This window comes from Mustela erminea, chromosome 17 (genome assembly GCF_009829155.1).
Source record: "Mustela erminea isolate mMusErm1 chromosome 17, mMusErm1.Pri, whole genome shotgun sequence".
NCBI classification, from domain to species: domain Eukaryota; kingdom Metazoa; phylum Chordata; class Mammalia; order Carnivora; family Mustelidae; genus Mustela; species Mustela erminea.
Window position 1 is genome coordinate 59,584,732 of NC_045630.1, and position 21,517 is coordinate 59,606,248.

General features: G+C 54.5%; 1 protein-coding gene and 1 long non-coding RNA gene across 2 annotated transcripts; both read left to right on the forward strand.

Annotated features, from left to right (window-relative positions):
- The first annotated feature begins 7,277 nt into the window (after positions 1-7,277).
- HLX (H2.0 like homeobox) lies at positions 7,278-12,844 on the forward strand. Its single transcript, XM_032318577.1, has 4 exons — positions 7,278-8,257; positions 9,026-9,205; positions 9,970-10,154; positions 11,990-12,844. The coding sequence occupies exons 1-4, from the start codon at positions 7,666-7,668 to the stop codon at positions 12,482-12,484; spliced, it is 1,452 nt and encodes a 483-aa protein (XP_032174468.1). The 5' UTR covers positions 7,278-7,665; the 3' UTR covers positions 12,485-12,844.
- An 821-nt stretch (positions 12,845-13,665) lies between these two features.
- On the forward strand, positions 13,666-21,265 carry LOC116576392. Its single transcript, XR_004280134.1, has 3 exons — positions 13,666-16,590; positions 17,235-17,258; positions 19,234-21,265. It is a non-coding gene; the product is annotated as an uncharacterized LOC116576392 (long non-coding RNA).
- The last annotated feature ends 252 nt before the right edge of the window (positions 21,266-21,517 follow it).

A 21,517-nucleotide genomic window follows, 5' to 3' on the forward strand; every position in this document is an offset into this window, starting at 1 on the left:
GATCCCAGGACCCTGAGATCATGACCCGAGGAGAATGCAGCCGCTTAACTGGCTGAGCCACCTAGGCGCCCCTCTGTGACGTTTTGGATTAAATACCTTACTTGTGTTTTATTTTCTAACAAGTGAGGGTCTTGAAATACTATTATGTGCCAAACTTTGCCTTCCTTAGCAGGCTAATGGCCTTCTCAACTCACCAAACCGTGCTTCTGTAAATATTTCTGTTTAGTAAATACTTTCTCTGTTTTGTAAATACTTTGGAACCTAAGAGCTTATTTAAGTGTGCCTCATTACAAAGAAACACAACCATCAGCCCTGAGTTTGGAGAGACAAACTCACACACAACTGATCACTTTTAAGAATGAGGAGTATTTTGTGGGCAGTTCCCCATTAAAGGAAGCAGCCCTCAAGAGAAAAACCATAAAGCGGGGTGTTCAATTAGCCTTGGGCTCTTCCTCTCCGAATTTGTGGCTGAACATGATTATGTTTGTGTTCCAGTACAATATGTAACAGGAACTGATTAAAGATGGTCTTTCCTACCTCTAAGCATCTGTCACTTCTTCCCCTAATCTCCATCGATACCTACCACCTCCGATTTAGTTTAGGCTATCTCCGTGTGTGGTGGGACCGAAGTTCTGCAGCCAGGCTGAGCTAGGTCCACACTGGTTAGTAGGAGAATCCCAGGTCAGCTGAAGTCTTTTGTAAACCCAGCTCACCTTTCTGCTTCTCTAAGACCCCAATTCTCTTTCAAGACCCCTAAAGACTAGTATTATAAGCCTTTGTAATACCTATGGTTCAGCCAAAAGAGCTTCCGGCCAGAAATACCTGTATCTAAAAGAAATGACTGTATAATGCAGTTACACTCTTTGTAGAACTAAGAGCTTCGAAAGTGATAGATTATTCTTATTGGGTAGCTCTACAGGGCATGGAAATCCTACAGAACTATTTAGCGCTGGTGGGAGAAAGTGTGTGGATACCCATTTAGAGCCGCTATAGACAGAGGTCAGACTCTGAAAAAACCGAAATGCCATCCTCTCATCCCCCTGTTTAGTGTCCGGCAAGGAGCCTGTGTCCAATGCTCCCATGCTGCTCCCTGGGCACCCCCCCACCCCCCGTCTAGCAAAGGCCTGGGTCCTTGTTTGAATCTCATGCCCAGAACCTCCTCCTGCCTTCTGGTGAAAATGGTTCCTTGTCCTCAGGTATTAGCAGCATAAGAATGGTCAGACACATGAGTTCATAGGATGCCTCCTCTCCAAAGAAGGAATCCTCCAGGAGCAGAATTTCAGCTGCCTCGAGAGGAAGGGGAGAAAAACATGGTGAACCTAGGGTCCTCCTGATACAAGTGGTCACAAATTCGTGGTGCGGTCACTGGTCTGCCCTTGCTCAACAGTGTTCCTGTGCCAGCCTCCAGGTTAGACCCAGTTCTGTCCTTCAGCCTCTGCCTGACCCAGTGCACGTTCTGCTTGAGGGCAGGAGTCTTCCTTCTGAATGAAGGGTTTCCCCTAAAGAAATTGGCTGAGTGGTATGGTTCCCACCGATGAGTCAGAAAATGTAGCCTCTGATCCCTGCAACACCGTTTCCTAACTAACTACGTAACCTCAGGCAAGCCACTTAACCTCTCTGAGGAGCCACATCCTAGATTCAAATCGGGATAATAATACCTTCTCTGCATCCGTACGACTGGTTATTTCAAAGAACGAGTGAGATAATAAAGGGGAACTGGCCTTGAGATTTGTAAAATGTAAGATATTAGTACTGAAGGGTGACAGCTTCCCTCACCCCGTCCGGTTATTTTAAACACATAATACAAGATCTTTCCATATTGCTGGCAATATGGAAGGAAACAGCTGCTGGTCCAAGCCAATTTTAGAAACACGCGTTTTCGCAAAAGGAAGAATCAACTTCACAACAACTTTGCTGGCACAGGACGGGCATTGCAGACCACGATGTAGAGATGGCCCAGCAGGTGTCAGCAGAGAACCAAGTTTTGGTACTCCGCAGGCTCGCCGAGGGGTGGAGGGGACACGGGGCCTGGCGGCTGCGACACTGCTGGCAGGAGTCTGCCCGGTCCAATCCTGCCGGGCTGCGGGTGGGCAGATTGGGACCCAGAGGTGGAGACAACCCTCCAGCTCTACCTACGGAGCTCTGGTGGGCTCCAGGATACTCTCCCTTGCAGGGGTCCCTCCCATTCTTGAATTGGACAATTCCGTGTCCCTCTTCTGTCTTCAGGACGCGTGCTACCACTTGGAAAACTTGTGTCAAAGGAACGAAAGGTTTTGTTTCTTTACAGAAACATAACTTTGGAAATGATTTCCCCTTTCCCCTTTCAAACCAGAATTGTTTTGAATGTATGTTTTTTTACCTACCCTTCCTTCTCCTTCTTTAACACTCAGTTCACTCACTGGAAACCAATCCCCAGCTATTCAGATGCGGTAACTCAGATAAACAATACAGCTTTCACAAGGCTAACGCATTGACCATGGCAAGCACTGTTTCAGAAACCAAACAGAGCCTGTTGAATGAAGTACCAACTCTTACATGTTAAAGATGGCCTCTTTGGAGGCATGATTTCATTGCAAATATATGTGAGTCTACGTTACAGTGTGCCATATTGAAATGGGTCCTACTATTATGCTTTATGAGGTCTGAGGTCTTTCCTGTCTGGGTTTGATGAAGGTGACTTGAAGAGATGGAGAGAAGCTCTTTGCAACAGGATAAAACTCCAAACTGCTTGCTTGTCCTTCTCCCCAGTCTCTAAGACCGCCAGTGAGTCCACAAGTGTGTGTGTATATTGTGTATGTGGTGGGGGGCAGTGATACACATGTGTGCAGTGGTACCTCTTAGTGATGGAAGGAAGGACGTGTGTGAAAAACTCTGTAAGAGGAAAGGGCAAATGATCAGGCCCAGAAGGTTATCTGAGGCTCTGAAGCCAGATCTGCGGGCAGGAGGTCAGGGACACAGCCACGATTACATAAAGAGATGGCCAGCTACCAGTCTCCCACACCTGGGCAATGAGAAAAAGGCAAAGGAAGAAATTAGTGGTTATGGACCTTTTGGTCCTATTGCATTGTTATCTGCCTTTCCTACCCCATATCAAAGTCTAACTATCTTCAGAAAAACTCAGGAACTGGAGTTCTGGAAGAACTAAAGTCTCCAGGAAAAGGGATTAGGGACTGCTTAGAATAATACAAAGTAAGTGTGTGTGTGTGTGTGTGTGGTCTCTAGAGTCCTAATCTCCAGTATGTAGCATCCACAAGGAACAGAGCTCCCATACCCACAGCCTAATGTGAGCGCTGAGCCCCACAGTCTATAAATCTTGAGTTGGAAGAATGAAGGCAGAATACAAGCAGATTCCTGCATTACTGGCAATCTCTCTATCCTCAGCTGGGTAGCTTTATTTCCTTCTCTTTCCGGACTGTGAATATTTAATTATTTCCTTCTTTGTCTTTGAAACCAGGAGGTACCTTGATTGAAATAACATTCAAAATAAAGGGGTGTGGAAGAGTCCCAAGTCCACAGAGCAACTGCCTTGCACGTTATTTTGCCTAGCATGTACAAAAAGAAGAAGAAGGGGAGGGAGCAGCGGAGGAGGAGGGGGCAGAGGAGGAGGAGAAAGGAAAAACAAAAGGGGATAGCAGATCTGGACGGCTCAAGCCCTCACAGAGTTAGGTTACTTCAATAAACAGAGGTCAGCAGTCACTCTCTTTGAGCTTCTATGCTCAGTTGGTGTGTATTTGCGTCCTGGGGTTTAGGACAAGAATTTGCACCGGTGATTTCAATATGGGGGGTGTAAAGACAGGGACAACCAAAGAGTGAGGGGACCCATCTCTTACTCCCATCAAGGCATTGACCTCTGATTTAGGTCCCTTCTTTCAATCCTAGGTTCCCATAAGCAAAAGTGTTCCATTACAAAAGGGGCCTTATCTGGCATTGTCCATTCCCAGTACGTGAAATCGGGTTTTTTTTTTTTTTTTTTTTTTTTGGCTGTGCGTCTACCCAGCAAAAGAGAAGGGGAGAGTTGAATGCATTAAAGACAGCCATCAGAACTGATCAAAACCCCCTGCTCTTGTGGTCTTTCAGTATCAACAACTACTTCTTTAGCTCTATTTTCAATTGTAGTTTGCCAGCAGAGCTTTGCAGCCTCTGACGAAATTGTCTTTACAGATGAGCTTCCTCAAAGACAGCGCGGCCCTACATTTAAGCTCAAGTTGATGCAGCGAAGTGAGGCGCTCTCGGCGCCTGCTGGAGCGGGGAGCCTCGTGGCTACCAGGCCCCGGGAAGCCCTCGCCTCTCTGCCCCCAGGGCCTCACCGCCCGTCTCAATTGCTCTAGACCAGTTCATTTCGCCACAGCTCGGAGCCGCTCGGAAAGCAAAGATTAAAGGGGAAAGTCGCAGCTGTATATTTATATTTTCATTGCTAGAAGGGAATTGATTTCCGTGCATTTATTTTGGTAGTTGTAATACACAAGGGCGGATTTGCGTCACCCGAGCAACTTGTCGGTGGAGATAAAGTTGCACAAATATTGAAAGGGGAAGTGCTAGGAGTCATTATAGAGTTTTTCTCCGGAAGAAATAAGGATTTCTGCAGTATCCTAAAATACTAACGCCGCTTCTATTTTGAGACCAATCTCGCAGGCACATCCGCTCATTTAGTACGAGTTTGAGCCCATCAAAAAACAGGAGATGACCTGAACTCCGGCGAGCCCGGGGCTTCCTGCTGCTTTCTTGGTTCTGGGGGGTGGGTAGTCAGGAGGAGGGGAGTCAGCGGGCTCAGCTGAGGGCGAGGGGCCCGCAGCCTTGAGACCTGATCCTGGGGAAGGGGTGTGTGTCGGGGGTGGGGGGCGGTGGGGGAAGCAGAGGGTCCTTCCCCAGGTTTCCTTTTTGGCCTTTCCCTCCAGGTGGCCCGGGTGGCGCCAGCACGGTTGCAAAGGACCCGAGGGCCTGGAAGAACAGGGGGCGCGCACTAAGTTGCAATTTAGAACCAAGCCCTGGCCTTTCGGGGACACAGAGGAGGAGCGCGCAGAGCGGCTAGGAGTCCGCAGGAGAGTCCTGTTCCAGGGTCTCGGCTCCGCCCCGCCTGCCCCTGGCTTCGGGCCTTGAAATGCTACAGAAACGGTCGTGGATGCCTCGGGACACCCAGAGGGTCCGCGTTCCGCCTAGACTAAACGCCGCGCCCACCCCCGAGAGATGCGTCTTATTTGGGGGCGGAAGGCAGGGGTGAGGCCTAAACATGCCTCCTTTAGAACCTTGAGTTTGAACTTAGGCGCTGCTGATTGAATGTTTGCAGTCAAACTGGAATTAGAAGTGACACTAGAAAAAAGAAGAAAAGGGGGTTTATGCCCGTTCTCACACACACTCGCGAAGGTGACTGTCCCTGGGAGCTGTGAAGGCCTCACCCTTCCAGCAGAGTCCTGCGACAGTCCCTGCCCCTGTCTGCAACACCCCCACTGGGGCACTTGAAGAAGGGCGGCCTTATACCTGTCACTCCTTTGCCTCTGGTTAGAAAGGGGTCTGGTCTTCCTGGATCTCTTGCCCCCATGCCAGTGTCCTCAGGCGAGCCAACCACTTCAGATTTTCTCTGGAAATAACACCTTTGTCCCTGCAAGTCACGAAACCCTTCAGTGAAAAAGCGACCTAGAGACGGAGAAAGACAGGGAGCTGATGGAAGCACGGGTAGGGGACAGGCGTGTCGCGGGGCTGCCTCAAAGAAGTGATTGATCACTTTCCTGGAGAAAGTCAAAAGCTTAAAATGTCAGCATCTGCCACAAGAGGCCAGAAACCACTAGAAATAAATTTAAGCAGCCCAAATCCTGAATTTGAGCTAGGTATGGCAAATTCAGTTGCCTTCCTGAGTTGATTTGGTAAGACCTCTTTGGGACGAAGTGAAATAAGAAATGTCACACAACCTTTGATGCAATTGTATTAAAAGTCTCTTGGGGCGAGGGAGACACAAGCACAGAAGTTCAATTAAGAGATGCTTATTAGGGCAATCGAAAACAAAAGATTATGTGGTTTCATTATTGCTATTATTTTATTTTCTTCCTGAAAATGTGCAAGAAGAGCTCATCTGGGTGGCCTGTGGTTTGTTTGGGAGAGGGGTGGGGAAATCCGTAATTTAAAAGAGAACGAATTCTTAAAATAGAGATGTTGATGTTGCAGAAAACCCCACTACATCCACCCTGCGCTCTAAAGACCCAAAGCACGAAGGGACGGCTTCGGTCTCCACTGCAACTTCTTCTGCGACCAGGCCCAAGGGGTTCCTGGGGAAACAGTCACTGAATTGAAAGTAGTATTTAACCCCAAGGAAATGTGCTCTTGTGGGCACTTGCAAAACAATGGGCCCCACGTGATCTGGGTTGTGCTGGAGCTGGGAGGGTGACATTTCCTACAAGGTGCAGCAGAGGAGGGGACGCGCGTGCCGCTTTCCCGGGTTTCGGAGGGCGGCCTGTTTGGTTGTCGCCTGAGGCTCGGGAGAGGGTTTGGCTGCGTCCAAGGGAGAGGTTCGGAGACATCCATCTTATTTTGTTTGAAAAGTTACTCGTCCAAATTGTCGCTGGGTGACAGCTTGGACTGAAGCTAATTGGCGATCGCCCCTCCCCTCCTCCGTGAGGGTCTCCGAGGCTGCGAGGCAGCCGCAGGGCTAAACTGGGCGGGGACTTTGGACCCCAGCTTTCCCGCGCCAGAGCTCAGAGCGGAGCCGCTCGGCTGCGGCAGCCCACGAAGGAAGAGGACACCGACTTCCCGGAGACAGGCAGAGCGAAGACAAATCAGGCCCGAGTGAAGTCAGGAGGAGGGAACCTGGGGGCCGCCCCCGTGCTCCTGGAGGCGGGCTTTGCACCCGTGAAAATACACGGGAGCACCAGCCACTCTGGGGAAAAGCTAGCGCTGGGACCAGCTCTCCACGTCCGATGTCGGTTTGGAGCTGCAGAAGTTAGCGGAGGGTCAGAATTCCTTGCAGGCGCCGCCCGGGCCGTTACGCGCGGGACCGCGCTCAGCCCACGCGGCAGCAGCAAACACTTTGGCGTGGCCGGGGCGTGGCCGAGGCGGTGCGCCACGCCCCTCTTTTCCAATTCCCCTCCACTCCCCGCTCCCATTGGTCACGAGGATGGCCAATGAGCGCTCGGATCGAGGTCCTACCCTGGGTCTGACTCCGAAGCTCCTGCCAAAACTTTGGGAGTTTTTAGAGAGGAGTTTTTTTTTTTTTTTTTTTCCCCCTCCTATTACTTTTTTTTTTTTTTTTAAAGTAACGGATTATTATTGTTGTTGTTTTAAATTTAGCTCTTAGGGCTTAGCTGTTTGGGTTTTCTTTCGGTGCCGGCCCCTGTCTCCCCGGCTTCCCCGGCGTGTGCGGAGCCGCGGCCCCCGCCGCCCAGCTGCTCCAGCGCCCCTCGCTCGCCTCCAGCCCGCGGGGAGCGCGGGCGCTGCGCCGCCTTTAAAGTGAGGCCAGGGGCCGAGGCTGTGACCGGCCGGGATCCGGGCCTCGCCTCTTCCCTCGGCGGCGCTAGGGCTCCCTGGCCGGTGTTCAGTGCGGACGGAGAAGCGAAAGCGGATCGTCCCCGGCTGGACCTCCGCTGGCCCCGGGACTCAGCGTTCTCCCTCCGCGAACTCACCCACCCACTCGGCCGGGCCTGGCCCGGCCGCGGCGGCAGCTCGGCGCACCCAGCCAGAATGTTCGCCGCCGGGCTGGCTCCCTTCTACGCCTCCAACTTCAGCCTCTGGTCGGCCGCCTACTGCTCCTCGGCCGGCCCGGGCGGCTGCGCCTTCCCCTTGGACCCCGCCGCGGTCAAGAAACCCTCCTTCTGCATCGCAGACATCCTGCACGCCGGCGTGGGGGAGCCAGGGGCGGCCGCGGAGGGTCTGGCGGGGGCCTCGGCCGCCGCCCTCACCGCGCACTTGGGCTCGGCTCACCCGCACGCCTCTTTCCAAGCGGCCGCCAGATCCCCGCTTCGACCCACCCCGGTGGTGGCGCCCTCCGAAGTCCCGGCTGGCTTCCCGCAGCGGCTGTCTCCGCTCTCAGCCGCCTACCACCACCATCACCCGCAGCAACAGCAGCAGCAACAGCCGCCTCAGCAGCAGCAGCCTCCGCCTCCACCCCGGGCTGGCGCCTTGCAGCCCCCGGTCTCCGGGGCGCGGGTGGCCCCAAACCCCCCGCACAGCGGCTCGGCCCCGGCCCCCTCTAGCAAGGACCTCAAATTTGGAATTGATCGCATTTTGTCTGCAGAATTTGACCCCAAAGTCAAGGAAGGCAACACGCTGAGAGGTAGGTCTTGGGCGAGAGGCTGCAGGCCTCTGACCACGGCCCTGGCGCACTCACTCCCCGGTCCCAGGGCCATTTGGGATGCCTTCGAGTATTTGCACAATTAAGGACAAACGGGTAAAATGAGGGAGAGGAGAATGAACTGTAAGAAGACTGTGAAACGATAGGTTTAAAACTCACCTGCTCCGCGTTAAAAAAAAAAAAAAGATTCCAGGGATGCTTTAAAAACGCACGTCACGGAATCATTATTCATAAAAATCGTTGGTCTAAATATTTGCTGAAATGACTATCATCTGTCTCTTGAATCTGGTATGGAGAGAGAGAACTATATTAATTGGAGAGGGAAAGACCTTTTGGGGAACACTTTCTCTTGCATTTATCTGATTTCTCGTGAAATTCCACTCAAGGAATGTAGATAAACAAAATAGAGTATCGGCTCCCAAGAGAAGGCAGAGTTTGGGCTCCTTCACAGGGGAGGGGGCAAGTCTGTGGAATTCTAGCCAGGCACCTGGAAGTGACTTCCTCTGGGCCGTTTTATGCAAAGCCCTAACTTGCCGTACGTGTGGACGTGGACCTATGGGCTCCACGCAGGAACACTTTGCGCATCGCCCCTTGGCCACTGTCGGGAGAGAGGGGTTTTGGCGCAGAGACAAGGGTCTCTCCTGACTTTGCTCCAGGAAAACCCAGTCGAGGGGGATGGGAGGAACAACTCAGCCCGAGAGTGTGATTTTGCCTGAGGTGTAACCCGCTCTTCTTTCCCCTCCTCTCCAGACCTCACCTCCCTGCTAACCAGCGGGCGGCCCGCAGGGGTGCACCTCCCGGGCCTGCAGCCCTCCGCCGGGCAGTTCTTCGCGTCTCTAGATCCCATTAACGAGGCTTCTGCCATCCTGAGTCCCTTAAGCTCGAACCCGAGGACTTCAGTTCAGCATCAGTTTCAAGACACGTTTCCAGGTACGGAAACCCTCCCGAGCGACGGCTTAATGGGGCAAGTCGACTGACTCAGGACTGACGCCTCACGTGGCCCCGGCGGTGCCCCAATCCTGGAGTTGGTGCAGGAAACTACCAAGTCCGGAGACAGAAACCGAAAGAGTTCTCAGATAGCTAGCTCACTCTTCCGTCGGCTCCCTGGGGGCAGGGGTTGGGGGGCCTGGGGGTACAGAGAAGGTGTGTGCGTGGGCGGGCGGGGTGGGGTGAAGGGGCTTTCCCTAGTCTTTTCGCCAGAGAGTGGCTTGAAAATGCAGCAAGAGGTGTTGCTTTTTAACATACACAGAGTTAGGAGGTGACCTCCGACACTTTGTCCAAGGAGGTTCCGTCTTGCAAGAACACGTTGGCAAGAACGTGTACATACACACAGGTACACACGTACACACACGAGAGTCAAAGCTGTCATCTCCCCATCCTTCAGGCCCAAGGGACATTTTCGCATGCCCCAAAGCCCACGTGTTAGGTTTATGTTTTTTCTTTGGAATTAAACGACGAAACGCGGGACTTCACACCACCCTCGCTTTCGGCCTTGAGCCTGAAGTCTTAAGAGCTGTAGGATTCCTTTTTAGAAAGTCCATTCCGGGTCTGCGTGAAGGGCTCTCTGAATGGGGGCCGCTGTTCACGCAACACAGCCTCAAGCCGCACAGCGAGTCCCGGGCCCGCAGAGCACGGACGGGAGCACTGACGGGTCCCCCTGTCTTTCTCTTGCTCCCGCTACCGCCCGGCGGCAGGTCCCTACGCCGTGCTTACGAAGGACACCATGCCGCAGACCTACAAAAGGAAGCGCTCCTGGTCGCGGGCGGTCTTCTCCAACCTGCAGAGGAAAGGCCTGGAGAAGAGGTTTGAGATCCAGAAGTACGTGACGAAGCCCGACCGAAAGCAACTGGCCGCGATGCTAGGCCTCACGGACGCCCAGGTAAGCCGACTCGGGCTCCCGCGCCCAGCCCCCTCGCGGGGTGGGGGGCAGCAGCAGCGCGGCCTGGCCCCAGGCCTCCCTCCGCCCGGCCCACTGCGCGTTTGCCGCGGAAACGCATGGTCTTGGATTTCTGGGGACATTGTAGGCGTCGAAACTTGAGTCTGGAGGAGGGGGGGATGGGAGGGAAAGAAGGACGGAAAGCATAGCCCATCCCCAAAGATGTATGTCAACAAGTACAGCCTGTTTATTTTGGCCAACAGGCGAAAGAACCGCGGAGACAGCAAATAGGCCGCAGGAGATAATAATTATGTACTCGACTGTAGAGCCGTTCGCTGTAGGAGGCAGTTTATTTCAGAAGAGATAAAAATCCAAAGTCAAGAGATTGTTGGTTTCTTTCTTTCTTTCTTTCTTTTTTCTCCTCCCGACCTTCCTCCCTCCTCCTCCTGCTGCTGCCGCGGGATTGTGAAATCCCCATTTGTGAGGAAGTGAAAACATCATTTCAAACGGAATGACTTAGCCCCAGCAGGGCCAGGAGTGCACACAGCGGCAGCCACAGTCGGGCCGACTTTCTAACGGCATAAGCTCTCAAGAAAAATCTCTGGGGGGGGGGCAGGGGAGTGAGAGAGAGAAAGAAAGAAAGATTTTCTTAAAACACCCAAGAACGTGTCAGCAGGTTCTGCGTACTTGAATTTTTTTTTTTTCAGGACAATGGCGAATCTGTCGTGTTGGAGTTCAATTTCTGAATTCAATTTTTTTTTCTTTTCTCCAATTCAAGAACTGTACTTTTTTTGGGGGGGGGTTGAAAATAGAAGAGTCACCATTCTTCCAAACCCCACAGCGGTGACCTTTGCTCCCTGGGGGTTCAATGTTCTGAGTAGGGCAGAAGTCAAAGGCAGGTACCTTTTCATAGCTCCTTTAGGGTCCCCCTCGCCCCCCCCCACCTTGTCTTTCTGCCTCCATTACACACCTCCCCTCCCCAACACACCCTGGAAGAGCCCAGCCGTTTTCCACCAGCTGTGGATGTTATTTTTAAAAGGGAAGCTGGGACTTGTGTGAACAGCATTGGGTCCCCCAGGGGACTGTATATATTTATATAGATTATCCACCCCATCCCTACCCCCTTCCTCCACTTTGCACAGGTTTAATGCCGGCATATTCTAAGGCTGCAGAAGGAGGAGTTCATTCCGGCCAGGGGCAGGGTCCTTATCAGCTTCTGAGTACACACATGCCAAGGAAATGCTCCTCTACTGAAGGTCCGGCAATGCCCCCACCCCAGTGGGATTAACTCTTCGAATCCTCTTTTCCCTCTGTGTTTCCCACGGTTTCTCTTTAAGAATTGCTTTTGTAGAAACTTGTCTTGGGTGCTGGCAGTCGAGGAGGGGACCAGCTTTGCAGGAATTCTTAACATTGGTTCACCAAACCCTTAAAATCCTGGGTGTTTTTTTTTTTTTTTTTTCTGGGCCAAGGGTCCATAACTTAATCAGATTCTTGGGGAGTCCTGGCTCAAGTGGGGTTAAGAAGCATTGATTTAGAACAGAAATCGCTTCGTTTGAGGGCGAGGTGCAGGACTCCGCCTTTCGGAAAGCATCCAGGTTATTTCAGGACCCGGTCTGGAGGGCTACATTTTGAGAAACAGTTCTCGTGGGTTCCCTAGGCGAGGGTCCCCGGCGATGTCGTTGTTTTCCTGGGCTGCCTCGGCGCCTGAGCCGAGCCCAGTGCCCGGCCCGTGGCAGAGGTGCTGGGGCCCCGGGGTCCAGGCTGCGCGCGAGCCGAGCGTCGCGAGCCCACGTCTCATCTCGGTGTCCCTTCTTGTCTTCCCACGTGCTGCGGCGCAGGTGAAGGTGTGGTTCCAGAACCGACGGATGAAGTGGCGGCACTCCAAGGAGGCCCAGGCCCAGAAGGACAAGGACAAAGAGGCGGGCGAGAAGCCGTCGGGCGGAGGAGCGGCTGCGGACGGCGAGCAGGAGGAGCGGAGCCTCAGCCGCTCGGAGGGTGAGGCCGAGAGCGAGAGCAGCGACTCCGAGTCTCTGGACATGGCCCCCAGCGACACGGAGCGGACTGAGGGGGCCGAGCGGTCTCTGCACCAGACCACGGTCATCAAGGCCTCGGCCGCGGGCGCCCTCCTCCCGGCCAGCGGCGGCGGGAGCGCGGGAAGCGGCGGCGGCAGCGGCGGCTTCAGCTTCGCCAGCCTCGGCGGCGGCGGCGGCGGCGGCGGCGGCGCGGGGAGCGGGGGCGGCGGCGCCTCGGAGCTGCTGCCGGCGCCCCAGCCCACCCTCAGCGGCGCTCCGCAGAGCCCCGAGCCCGCCCAGGCACCGCTGGGCGGCCTGTAGACTGCACGAGGCAGGGCCCCGGGGCCCGCGTGCCGCCCCCAGCCTCCCAGGGTGGGCTGGATTTTGCGCCTGCTTTGTGTTGGCGGTGGGGCTGGGACCAGAGACGCCGCAGCGGAGCTACCTTGCCCAAGGTCCCACCTGCCCGTCGCTGTCGCGCTGGTGCCCAGAGCCCAGGGGGCCTCAGGACCCCCGCCCGAGGACCCGGCGCCGGCTAAAACTTCTCCCGGGCAGCGAGCAGTTCACACTGTGAAGTGTCGGACGAAACAGTTCCTCCCCGTACTTGGGGGGGTTGTGGCACAAAGAGAGCTGCACTTAAGACACCATGAACTTGTAAATAAAATGTTTACTACGGTTTGTAAAGGCCGCTTGGTTTGCTGGGGCCGTGCTGTCGTGAATGCCGGTGATCAGCCGAGATCGGGGCACAGCATGTCACAGCAGCTGGAGGTGGGGGACTAGGGCTTTGGGATTGGGGGAAGTCCTGCAACCTCAGAGCCGCCTTGCTGCAGAGATAGGCTTCAAGTTCAGGGGCCTCCTTGGCCATAAGCTTTGCTTCCTTGCCACTGAACCGGTGTTCCACGACCCTGAGTGTGGCCAGAAGGCAGAGGTGGTCACAGAATCGGTTAGGCCCATGGGGCAGATGGCCTCCCCACCCTGACTCAGGACACAGAGTGGGCCCGTGGCCTTTCCTTTGCTGGCGAGTATCCAGACTTGGAGTGGGGAAGGTGGTGAGGCAGGTGGCCAGTTTAGCCACGGTGGGTTCTTACATAGGTGGCCACTCAAAGTCGGAAGTCCATAGCGGAACTTTTAGGCAGTTCCAACACAAACCGCCCCTTGCTCAGGATGTCTAAGTGGAGGAGGTAGTGTCCTGGAGGAAAAGACAAACAAATCACAGTCCTTGGAGCTGAAAAGGCTGGGCCTGAGAAAGTTTTAAAGGTGCCCAAACAACCATGGGGCAGGGAGGTGACTTGTTCAAGGTCACACCCAGGCAATAACCCAAACCAGAGCTCAGACCTCCTGGCTCTCAAAACTGCATCTCACCTTCCTCCTCAGGTACACAGTTTTCCTTGCAGTTAAGCTCCTGGTGATGCCCAGTGAGTCTCTCCGCAGCCCCCCACCCCCAAGAAGCCAGGAGACCAGCGGCCCTTTCCCAGCCATACTGCCACTGAAATACCAGTTTTGCTTCCACACTGCAACAGGGATGGGTCATTTAAGGGTTTTTGTTTTGTTTTGTTTTTGAAAGGCTGAAGACCTGTCCTCTCTTGGCTCTCCTTTCCTCGAAACGAAATGTCCGGAGTTGGTATAGAGTCCTTTTGCGAGATTTAAAAACAGACTGCCCACAAACCTGACCACGCGGGACTGTTTGGCGCTGAACTCTGGCCAGGGTACAAGGCTTCTCACAGGCCCACCATCCAGGTTAAGAGCTGGTTGTCTGGTAGGATGTCCTTCTGTAGAGAGTGGTGCTTCCCCAGGGATGCTCAGGTCAGCTAGCCTGGGACACATCCCAGTTCCCTGGCCCGAGTGAGAAGGCTCCTAGTGGCTCCCTGATCCGGCTAGCTTCTTCCCCATTTTAACTCATTGACTTGAGCACATTAAAAGACCTCCATTTTAGAGTAGAGGCTCCAGATTTAGCCTTTGCTGGCCTGGCACGGCACAGGGGTGCAAGGCTGGCCATTCCCTGCCCCAGTCAACCTCCCAGCCTCCAAGTGAAGCTGGACTCCTGGAGGAATGTGTGTAGTGGGGAGGGGAGTGGGAGCGATCAGGGTGGTCCAGTGGAGGAAGGAGAAAAGAGAGGCAGAGGGCTCTAGAAGGGACCTCGAGTTAAAAGGGAATGTGAGCCAGCTATTGTCTTTAAATGTGCCCCCCAGTTTCTCAGCAGAGCAGCCTGCATACCTGCTTGGGTTCTAGCCTGGGGGGGGGGGGTTCTTCCACGATTCCACAGACTCTGCTGCCCAAACAGCAGGATTCTCCCCATACCTCACTTTTGCCTTCACTGTGGAAATTAGTTTCCTGACCCCCGAAATATTGAAATTCTGTAACCAGGACATCCCAAGGTCGTGGAATTTTGAGACACTTAAATCCGGAGCTGGCGTTCAGGAGAATCTAGTACAGGAGCTCAGCTGGGGAGGAGAACCGGGGGGAACTGGGTAGGAATTGGTGCTTTAGGCACTGGGCAGCTACTCTGCCTCTCACAAGGCCCTCAAGGTGCCCGCTGCCCCAATCCCCCCTCACATTTCTCCTCCTGGGGCCGGGGTGTAAAAAGTGAAGGAAATAATTGTCCAGGACCATAATGCTGTGATTTCAAGTACCGTTCGGCCTTAGCACCGCCAGGATCCTCTAGACCAGAAGGCGCAGCAAAGGTGGGGTACCCGGAGGGAAATGCGCTGGGTGCGGAGCTCCTGGGGCAGCACTGGGGATGCTCCTAGGGGGCTCCCAGGAGGCGCCCCTTTCTCCACCACCCCCCACCTCTCCTTGAATATCTTCCCCGTGAAACTCTAGCGGGGCTTTACCCTGGGCAGTGGAATCCTTCCACCTTTTCATCAGGAACGTAGTATCATGGGTCCAGGAGAAGTTTAAAGTTCATGTGCAAGAGGAGCAGCCGAAGGACGAAGAGCCCTCTCGAGGCTGGCCTGGTGGTGGGGAGCAAAAACCGCATTTCGGGCCGGGTCTACTCATCCCGGGACTGCTCGCTTGGCCCAGGGATCGGGAATTTTCCCGCTGGCGCTCGGTGCTTGCAAGAGCGGCCAGGAAAGCTAGAAATTCTTGAACAAAGACCGAGATTTCTAACGCGCCCAAGAGAAGGCCGTGCGCGCTAGCTCCGCACACTCCAGGCCCGCCCGGCTGGGGCTCCGAGGGGGCAGCGGGTGCGCGCGGGCCGCGGATCCGAGCCGAGCGCCACCCCAGCTTCCAGACGCTTGCGGCCCGAGACGTGCCCTTCCCGAAAAGCAGTAACTCTGTCCGAGCCGGGTTCTGCCTCCCAGCCGCAGTGGCCCCCGCGGCGCCCAGCCCTGGGAGCCACCTTACCGAGGCGCAGCTCGTGGGGTTGCCGAGGGCTGGCTGCCGCGGGTCTCTCTGGGACGGGAGGGGGTCTAATACCCCGCCCCCCGGGGGCAGGCGCGCGCACACAACAATTACCCGCGTAGGCCACACATCCACACGCTCCCAGAGGTGCCCAGCCACGCAGACCCAGACACACACGGGGGAGACGAGGTACTGGCCATTTCAGACTCTTCTGATCAAAACCACACAAATAAAATTTTCCCTTCTCCAGAAGGCAAAGCAGAGCGAGAAGCCTCACGCCGCCTTCTTCTGCCAGGGTCGGTGCGTGGGGCTCTGGGCTCCAGAAAAGTCTGCCTGAGCCAAGCCTCGCCGACCAAAGCACTGAGAGCCGGCGCCGCTCCTTTCGGGCCCCGCAGTCCAGAGTTGGCAGGGACCCGGAGGTCCGTAGTTGCTGTGAACGCGTGGCCCTCGCAGCCCTGTGCACCCCCCCTCCAACTCCTTTCCCGGGGCCAAAGCTGTTCGGCCCCGTGGCACTTCAAGGCTAAGTCCTGTCTCCAAGGGAGACTCTGGCCCGCAGACCAGCCAAGGAGATCGCCTTCTGTTCTTACCCCACACCACGCAAGGATTCGTGGGTACCGTGTGTGTGCTGGGGTGGGGGGGCTTGCTGAGACTCCGGTTGTCACCAATTCCTCTGACTCCCTCCGCACCTCAGAGGGGACCAGTGGCTCTGGGATTTTTCCTGTGGCTGCTCCTTCTAGCTGGGGTCCGAAGGAGGGTGTTGGCGGGGGTTCTGGCCTGAGGCCAGCGCCAAGCAGGTGAGCTCCGAGTGCCCAGCACTCTGGTCCCCCTTGTTCTAGGTGCCGGAAGCCAACCTAACTGGAAGGTGACCCCAGATTCCACTGCCGTGGGTTGGTTGCCGTCTCAGGGAACTTAAAGGACCCCAAGGCGGGGCAGGAACCAGGACCTGCGGGGGGGGGGTGTCGGGGTTATTATGGTGGCGTTTCAGAATTAAGCTTTAACCCGGGTGGCTTTAACCTGTTGAGTTGGAATCTATTCCCGCATCAGACGCCACTTACCCTCAAGCCCCTGCGGACCTCAAACAGACCCCGGTAGGTGGGGCGGGGATCGGTGGGTGGTGGTGGTAGGGGGTGCTGGGGCAGCTCTGGAGCAAGAAATGGAGAAGAGAGGCAGGGGGCTGAGGTGGGCGCACCAACCTCTGGGTTGCCCAAGGGTCTCCTCCACCTTTGTCCTTCTTTGAGAAGGAAGAGCTGGTTGAAGGAGTGAGAATTCGGCCCTCTCCACTGGACCGTGTGACCCTACTTTAAAGAGGGTGGAGAGGACCCTAAACCCGAAGGGCCCTTGCATTCCCCCTTCTTTAGCCTTTGGGAAGGAGGCTGCACACTCCTGGGTCTTTGTGAAGCCCCACCTATTGGGTTTCCGAGGACTTTAACTGCAGGTATTAGGGCTAGGGGAGATACCTCCCGATTTAATTGTGCTCATGCATGCATCTGGCTCAGCGTCTTCCTTTCGAGGTTGTGAGGGGATTGGCCAGTATCCTAAAGATAAATGAATGACGCAGGTTCTCCCCACGAATGCGGGTATTAAAACCTGCAGTGCACCCCAGAAGCTCTTTGGACTTTCTGACTGCTACACAAGGCGGGGGCGGGGGTGGGGGTGGGGGGTGGGGTGGGGTGGGGTGGGGTGTGCCCTTTCTAAGCTAGTCCCTTCTCCTCCCCCACGTGGGTTCCAACAGGCCCAGGCTCTGCAGCTCCTACAGGTAAGCTCAGAGAACTGCTGGCCCTGGGGTCCCTGGGATGCGCTGCTTTCCATCATTTTATGAACAAGCATAGGAGTCCTCACAGGTGTGATTACTTCTGACTTCTTCATTTTAAGGATGGGGTAATGGAGTCTGGGTTCTTGACACTTGCCCAGTGTCCCTTGGAGAGTGATGCCAGGACTCGGATAAGGCTGTGGGGTTAGTGCTTCTTGAGGAGCAAAAGGAGAGGGGTCCTCTGGGATGCACTTGACCAACCAGATTCTGATCTGGATTGATACAACTCAGTGGCTTTTTAAAAAGGGCAAAAGAGGTGTTGAGTTTTCGAGGGGAAATGTGAGTTCCCATTGGCCTACTTGGTCTTTCGGTAGTCCCTGAGAGGTGACCCTCCAGGAGTCGAGGGGCATTGATACCCCACCCTTTAGCTTGTGCTACCATAGGTTTTGTTAATGTGTTTAAGGTCGGGACCACATCCTGCTCGTGGGATAGTGCATCATCCTTGGTGATTTTCTAATCGCATCGGCGGTTGCTGACGCGTGGGTTTCTGGACAACACAAGGGGTTCGAGGCCTCATCGCCCTTGTCAGGCAGCCACTGCGCTAGCTCGTTCTCTCTCCCCCTGCCCTTGGACCTCGTCCCAGCCAGCAGATATGAGCCTCCTCCTTTTGCAAAGTGTTCTATGGGTGACAGACCAGAAATAGAAGGCCATGGAGGGGACAGAGGCTATACCACCTGACCTATGCCCAGAGCTCAAGGCTTTGGTGACTCCAATGACTCTTTCTGGGGGCTGGGTATGAGGAAAGGCCGGCAGGTGGAGCTCAGAGTTGAGGATGTCAAAAGGAACATGCTTGACTCCAACCCAAGGAGCACAAGAAGCGTTCATTCATTCACCAATTACTAAATGTGAGACCATGGGAAATATAACCATTTGGCTTCAGTTTCTTCATCTCTATGGTAGGAAATAATCAAAGTCACCTAACTTTGATTTTTGGAAACTGCTGTGAGAATTAATCACAATATAAATTGTGAAATGAGAAAGTGGATGTCATATACCATAAGCTTATTATGTTCCTCCTCCCTTTGTTTGTTAATGGCTATTGTTAATGGTATTTATTACCTTATTAGTATTTGCACAGTTGAGAAAAGTACAAGAAAATCCTTACTTTCCCAGAAATTAAATCCTTAGGTGGAAGCTCCTGAATTCAGGGCAGTCGCAATGTCCCCAGGGAAACTCTATTTATTTATTTGGCAGAGAGAGACACAGCGAGAGAGGGAACATAGCAGAGGGAGTGGGAGAGAGAAAAGCAGGCTCCCCGCGGAGCAGGGAGCCTGATGGGGGGCTTGATCCCAGGACTCTGGGATCATGACCTGAGCCGAAAGAAGGCAGATGCCCAATGACTGAGCCTCCCCGGCGCCCCTCCAGGGAAACCTTTTAAGGAGTAGACCAGAGTGTTTGGAGAGCATGTCCATGAAGGTTGAGCTTAGACCCGCTGACTCCATGAGAAGCCCAGGGGCACTCCTTCCTCTCCATTCTCCAGACACTTCAGCTAGGACCCTGTGCACACAGCAGGTGCTCAAGACCGTCCTGGTAGATGTGGCTGGGAGTTTTCCTTAGGAGTTGGAAGGGGAAGGAGCCGGAGTTTTCCGACACTTCAGATCTGAGGGAAACCTAAGCAAGTATCTGGGGCCCCAGGAGGAAAAAAAATATGTGCCCACTGTTGAGATCACACCAGGACAAATGGCATTTTGGGATTTTATTAAGTTCGTAACTAATTACATAGAGGGAGAGACTTCACAACGGAAACACGGTATCAAGGGTCCATTTAGCTGGAAAAAGGCACCCCCTGCTTCTCGAGGGCAGGGTTGGGCTCTGCTTCACCACGGGAGTAATTCTAGCACCTAGCCCAGCGCTTGATAGACGGAAGGCACCTCAAGAAGTGTTGATTGAATAGATACGTGGTCCTTGTGGTTATTTGTAGTCCCAGTGAAGCCTCAGGAACGGTGGGATCGGGTGATTGCCGTTGTAAACATCAGAAGAAGCCGAGCCGCAAGGCTTGGGAGCTGCCGAGGGGTGACCCAGGAGGAGCCGACTTGCAAGTCCCAAATCATCTGGCTGAGGATGCACAAGGGTCCCTGATACTAAGTCCACTGCTCAGCAAGAAAATGAGTTCCCAAGCAGCGCCCCATACCGATGACGGGCGCGCTCGTTCGCTCACGCTCATCTGTAGAACGTCGCGCGCCCACGGGCCTCATTTTGCGTCTCGAGTGACTCGTCCACGGTCCTCTCGCTAGCAGTCCACGTGGGGACCAACGCGGAAGCCAGACACCCTGTGTGCTGCTCCGGGCGTCGGGACCGGCGGGGAAGTCTCTCCGCAGCGCGGAGGGCGGCGCGGCGGCCGCTGTGAATCTGCACCTTGCCTTCTCCCTCTGCTGCGCGAACGCGTCGGGGAGTTTCGCCGACTTCCGAAGCTACCCTCAGCCCCGCTGGCCTCCGACGACTTCAGGGTCTGCATATTTCAGCCGCGCTGTGATTTGTCAGGGCCGTTTATTTTTGTTGGTCGGAATGGGGTGCACAGTGCACCCCGCACTTCCCAGCACGTGATGCGAGCTCAGGAAATGAGCCAGCGAATGAACGAACGAAGGAACGGATCAATAACGGAATAGGATTCCTTATCTCGCAATCCCCACGGGCATCCGTTGATCATCAGGCCATTTTCTGGATCCTTCTATGGAGAGAATCACAGGCCTCGCATGCCCTCCAAAGGAGTGTCCCCAGACGCGGTGCGGCCCGGATCTCCCAGCTCCCGCGCAGACCGCGCACGAAGCCTCAAGCCTTTTTTGGGAGGGAGGGAGCCTGCTCTGCGCCCGGTTCAACACTCGTTTGGGTGGTGAAGGCTCCCCAGACCTCTCTGCCTTCTCGGATCCCTAACCCTCCGGCCCAGCGCCTCGTCCAGGGTCAGGGAGGGCCTTCAGGCCACCACCTCTCTCGGGGTGGTCTCCACGTGGACCCCGCACGGATGGAAGGCGCCCAGAAAACCGCCCCGAGAGGCTGCCTAAGGTCTTCCGCAGTGATCTAAGCCAAATCCCTTTGTTTTCATCTCCGGCAAGGTCCCTGCCTCCGCCATTGACTTTTCTCCCTGAAAATGCAGTTTTTGTGGTTGAACAAGTGGGTGAAACACTAGAAAAAAGTGAAACAAAAGACTTTTCTGAGGCACACAATTTTAAAATTGAATGTCGACTGTAATGTAAATGTTTCCATTTTCTTCTCTCTCCATTCTCCCCTGTCCTTCTTGCTCTGGGGATCCCTACCCCTTCCTTTTTTTTTTTTTTTTTGTTTCCCCTCTCCACTTCCTGTGCCGGGCTCTTCCTTTCAACCTGACACGGTGAAAGCTTCCGCCCTAGGATTGTAAGAGGAGCTGGGCCAGGATGGCTGGGTTCTGGGGGAACCAGGGCAAGCGATTAGATATGGTGCCTGTCAGTGAGGTGTGTGACTTTAGTTATCCTGCGGCCAGGGTGCTCGAGGCTGTGGACTCCAGACTCCTCCATGACCCAGAATGAAATGTAAGGCAGTTAAAAAAAAATATTATAAAAAACCCTGAATGGTTCCCTAAGATTAAACAAAACAGAACAAAACGAACCAGGAGCAAAGATGCCATCCTCATTAGAAGCATTGTTCAGGAGCCAAGGGTGTTGTCCCGGCGCAAAGGGGTCACCCAGAGCCTCAGTGTCATCCACCCATACCGGGATACACCTTCTGAGCCCCTACTGTGTGCTGGAGGGTTCCGAGTTAGAGACCATCAGCGGCTCCTGTCGGAGGCTAGAGGAACGCGCCCTAAGGTGCATGGTCTGAACCAACAATTTTACCTACCGGAACCTTTCTTTCTCACTCCTTTCCCCCTCTTTTGATTTTCCCTTCGCAGAGGAATGGTGGGGAGGACACTCATTCTGCTCTCCAGGAGACCTCTCCAGCTCTCCTACTATGGTTTCCCATTTTCTTCCCGTCAGTTTGCAGCCTGGAGGCAGTTCTCTGTCTGGTCTGCATGGGTTAGGGGAGCGTGTCTGGGACAGCGAGCAGTCACAGAGGCAGGCACGGCCTCGGGCACCCTTACCCTGGCAAACAGAAGGCGCTCACTAAGTGAGAATGGTTCTTAAACTATCACCACTGATTACCCCCATTTCGTAGCTAATTTCTTCTGTCCTGGACTCATCTTTACTTGGAAATCACCCAAGGCGAGGCGTGGGGGGCGCATGCAAATGAAAACG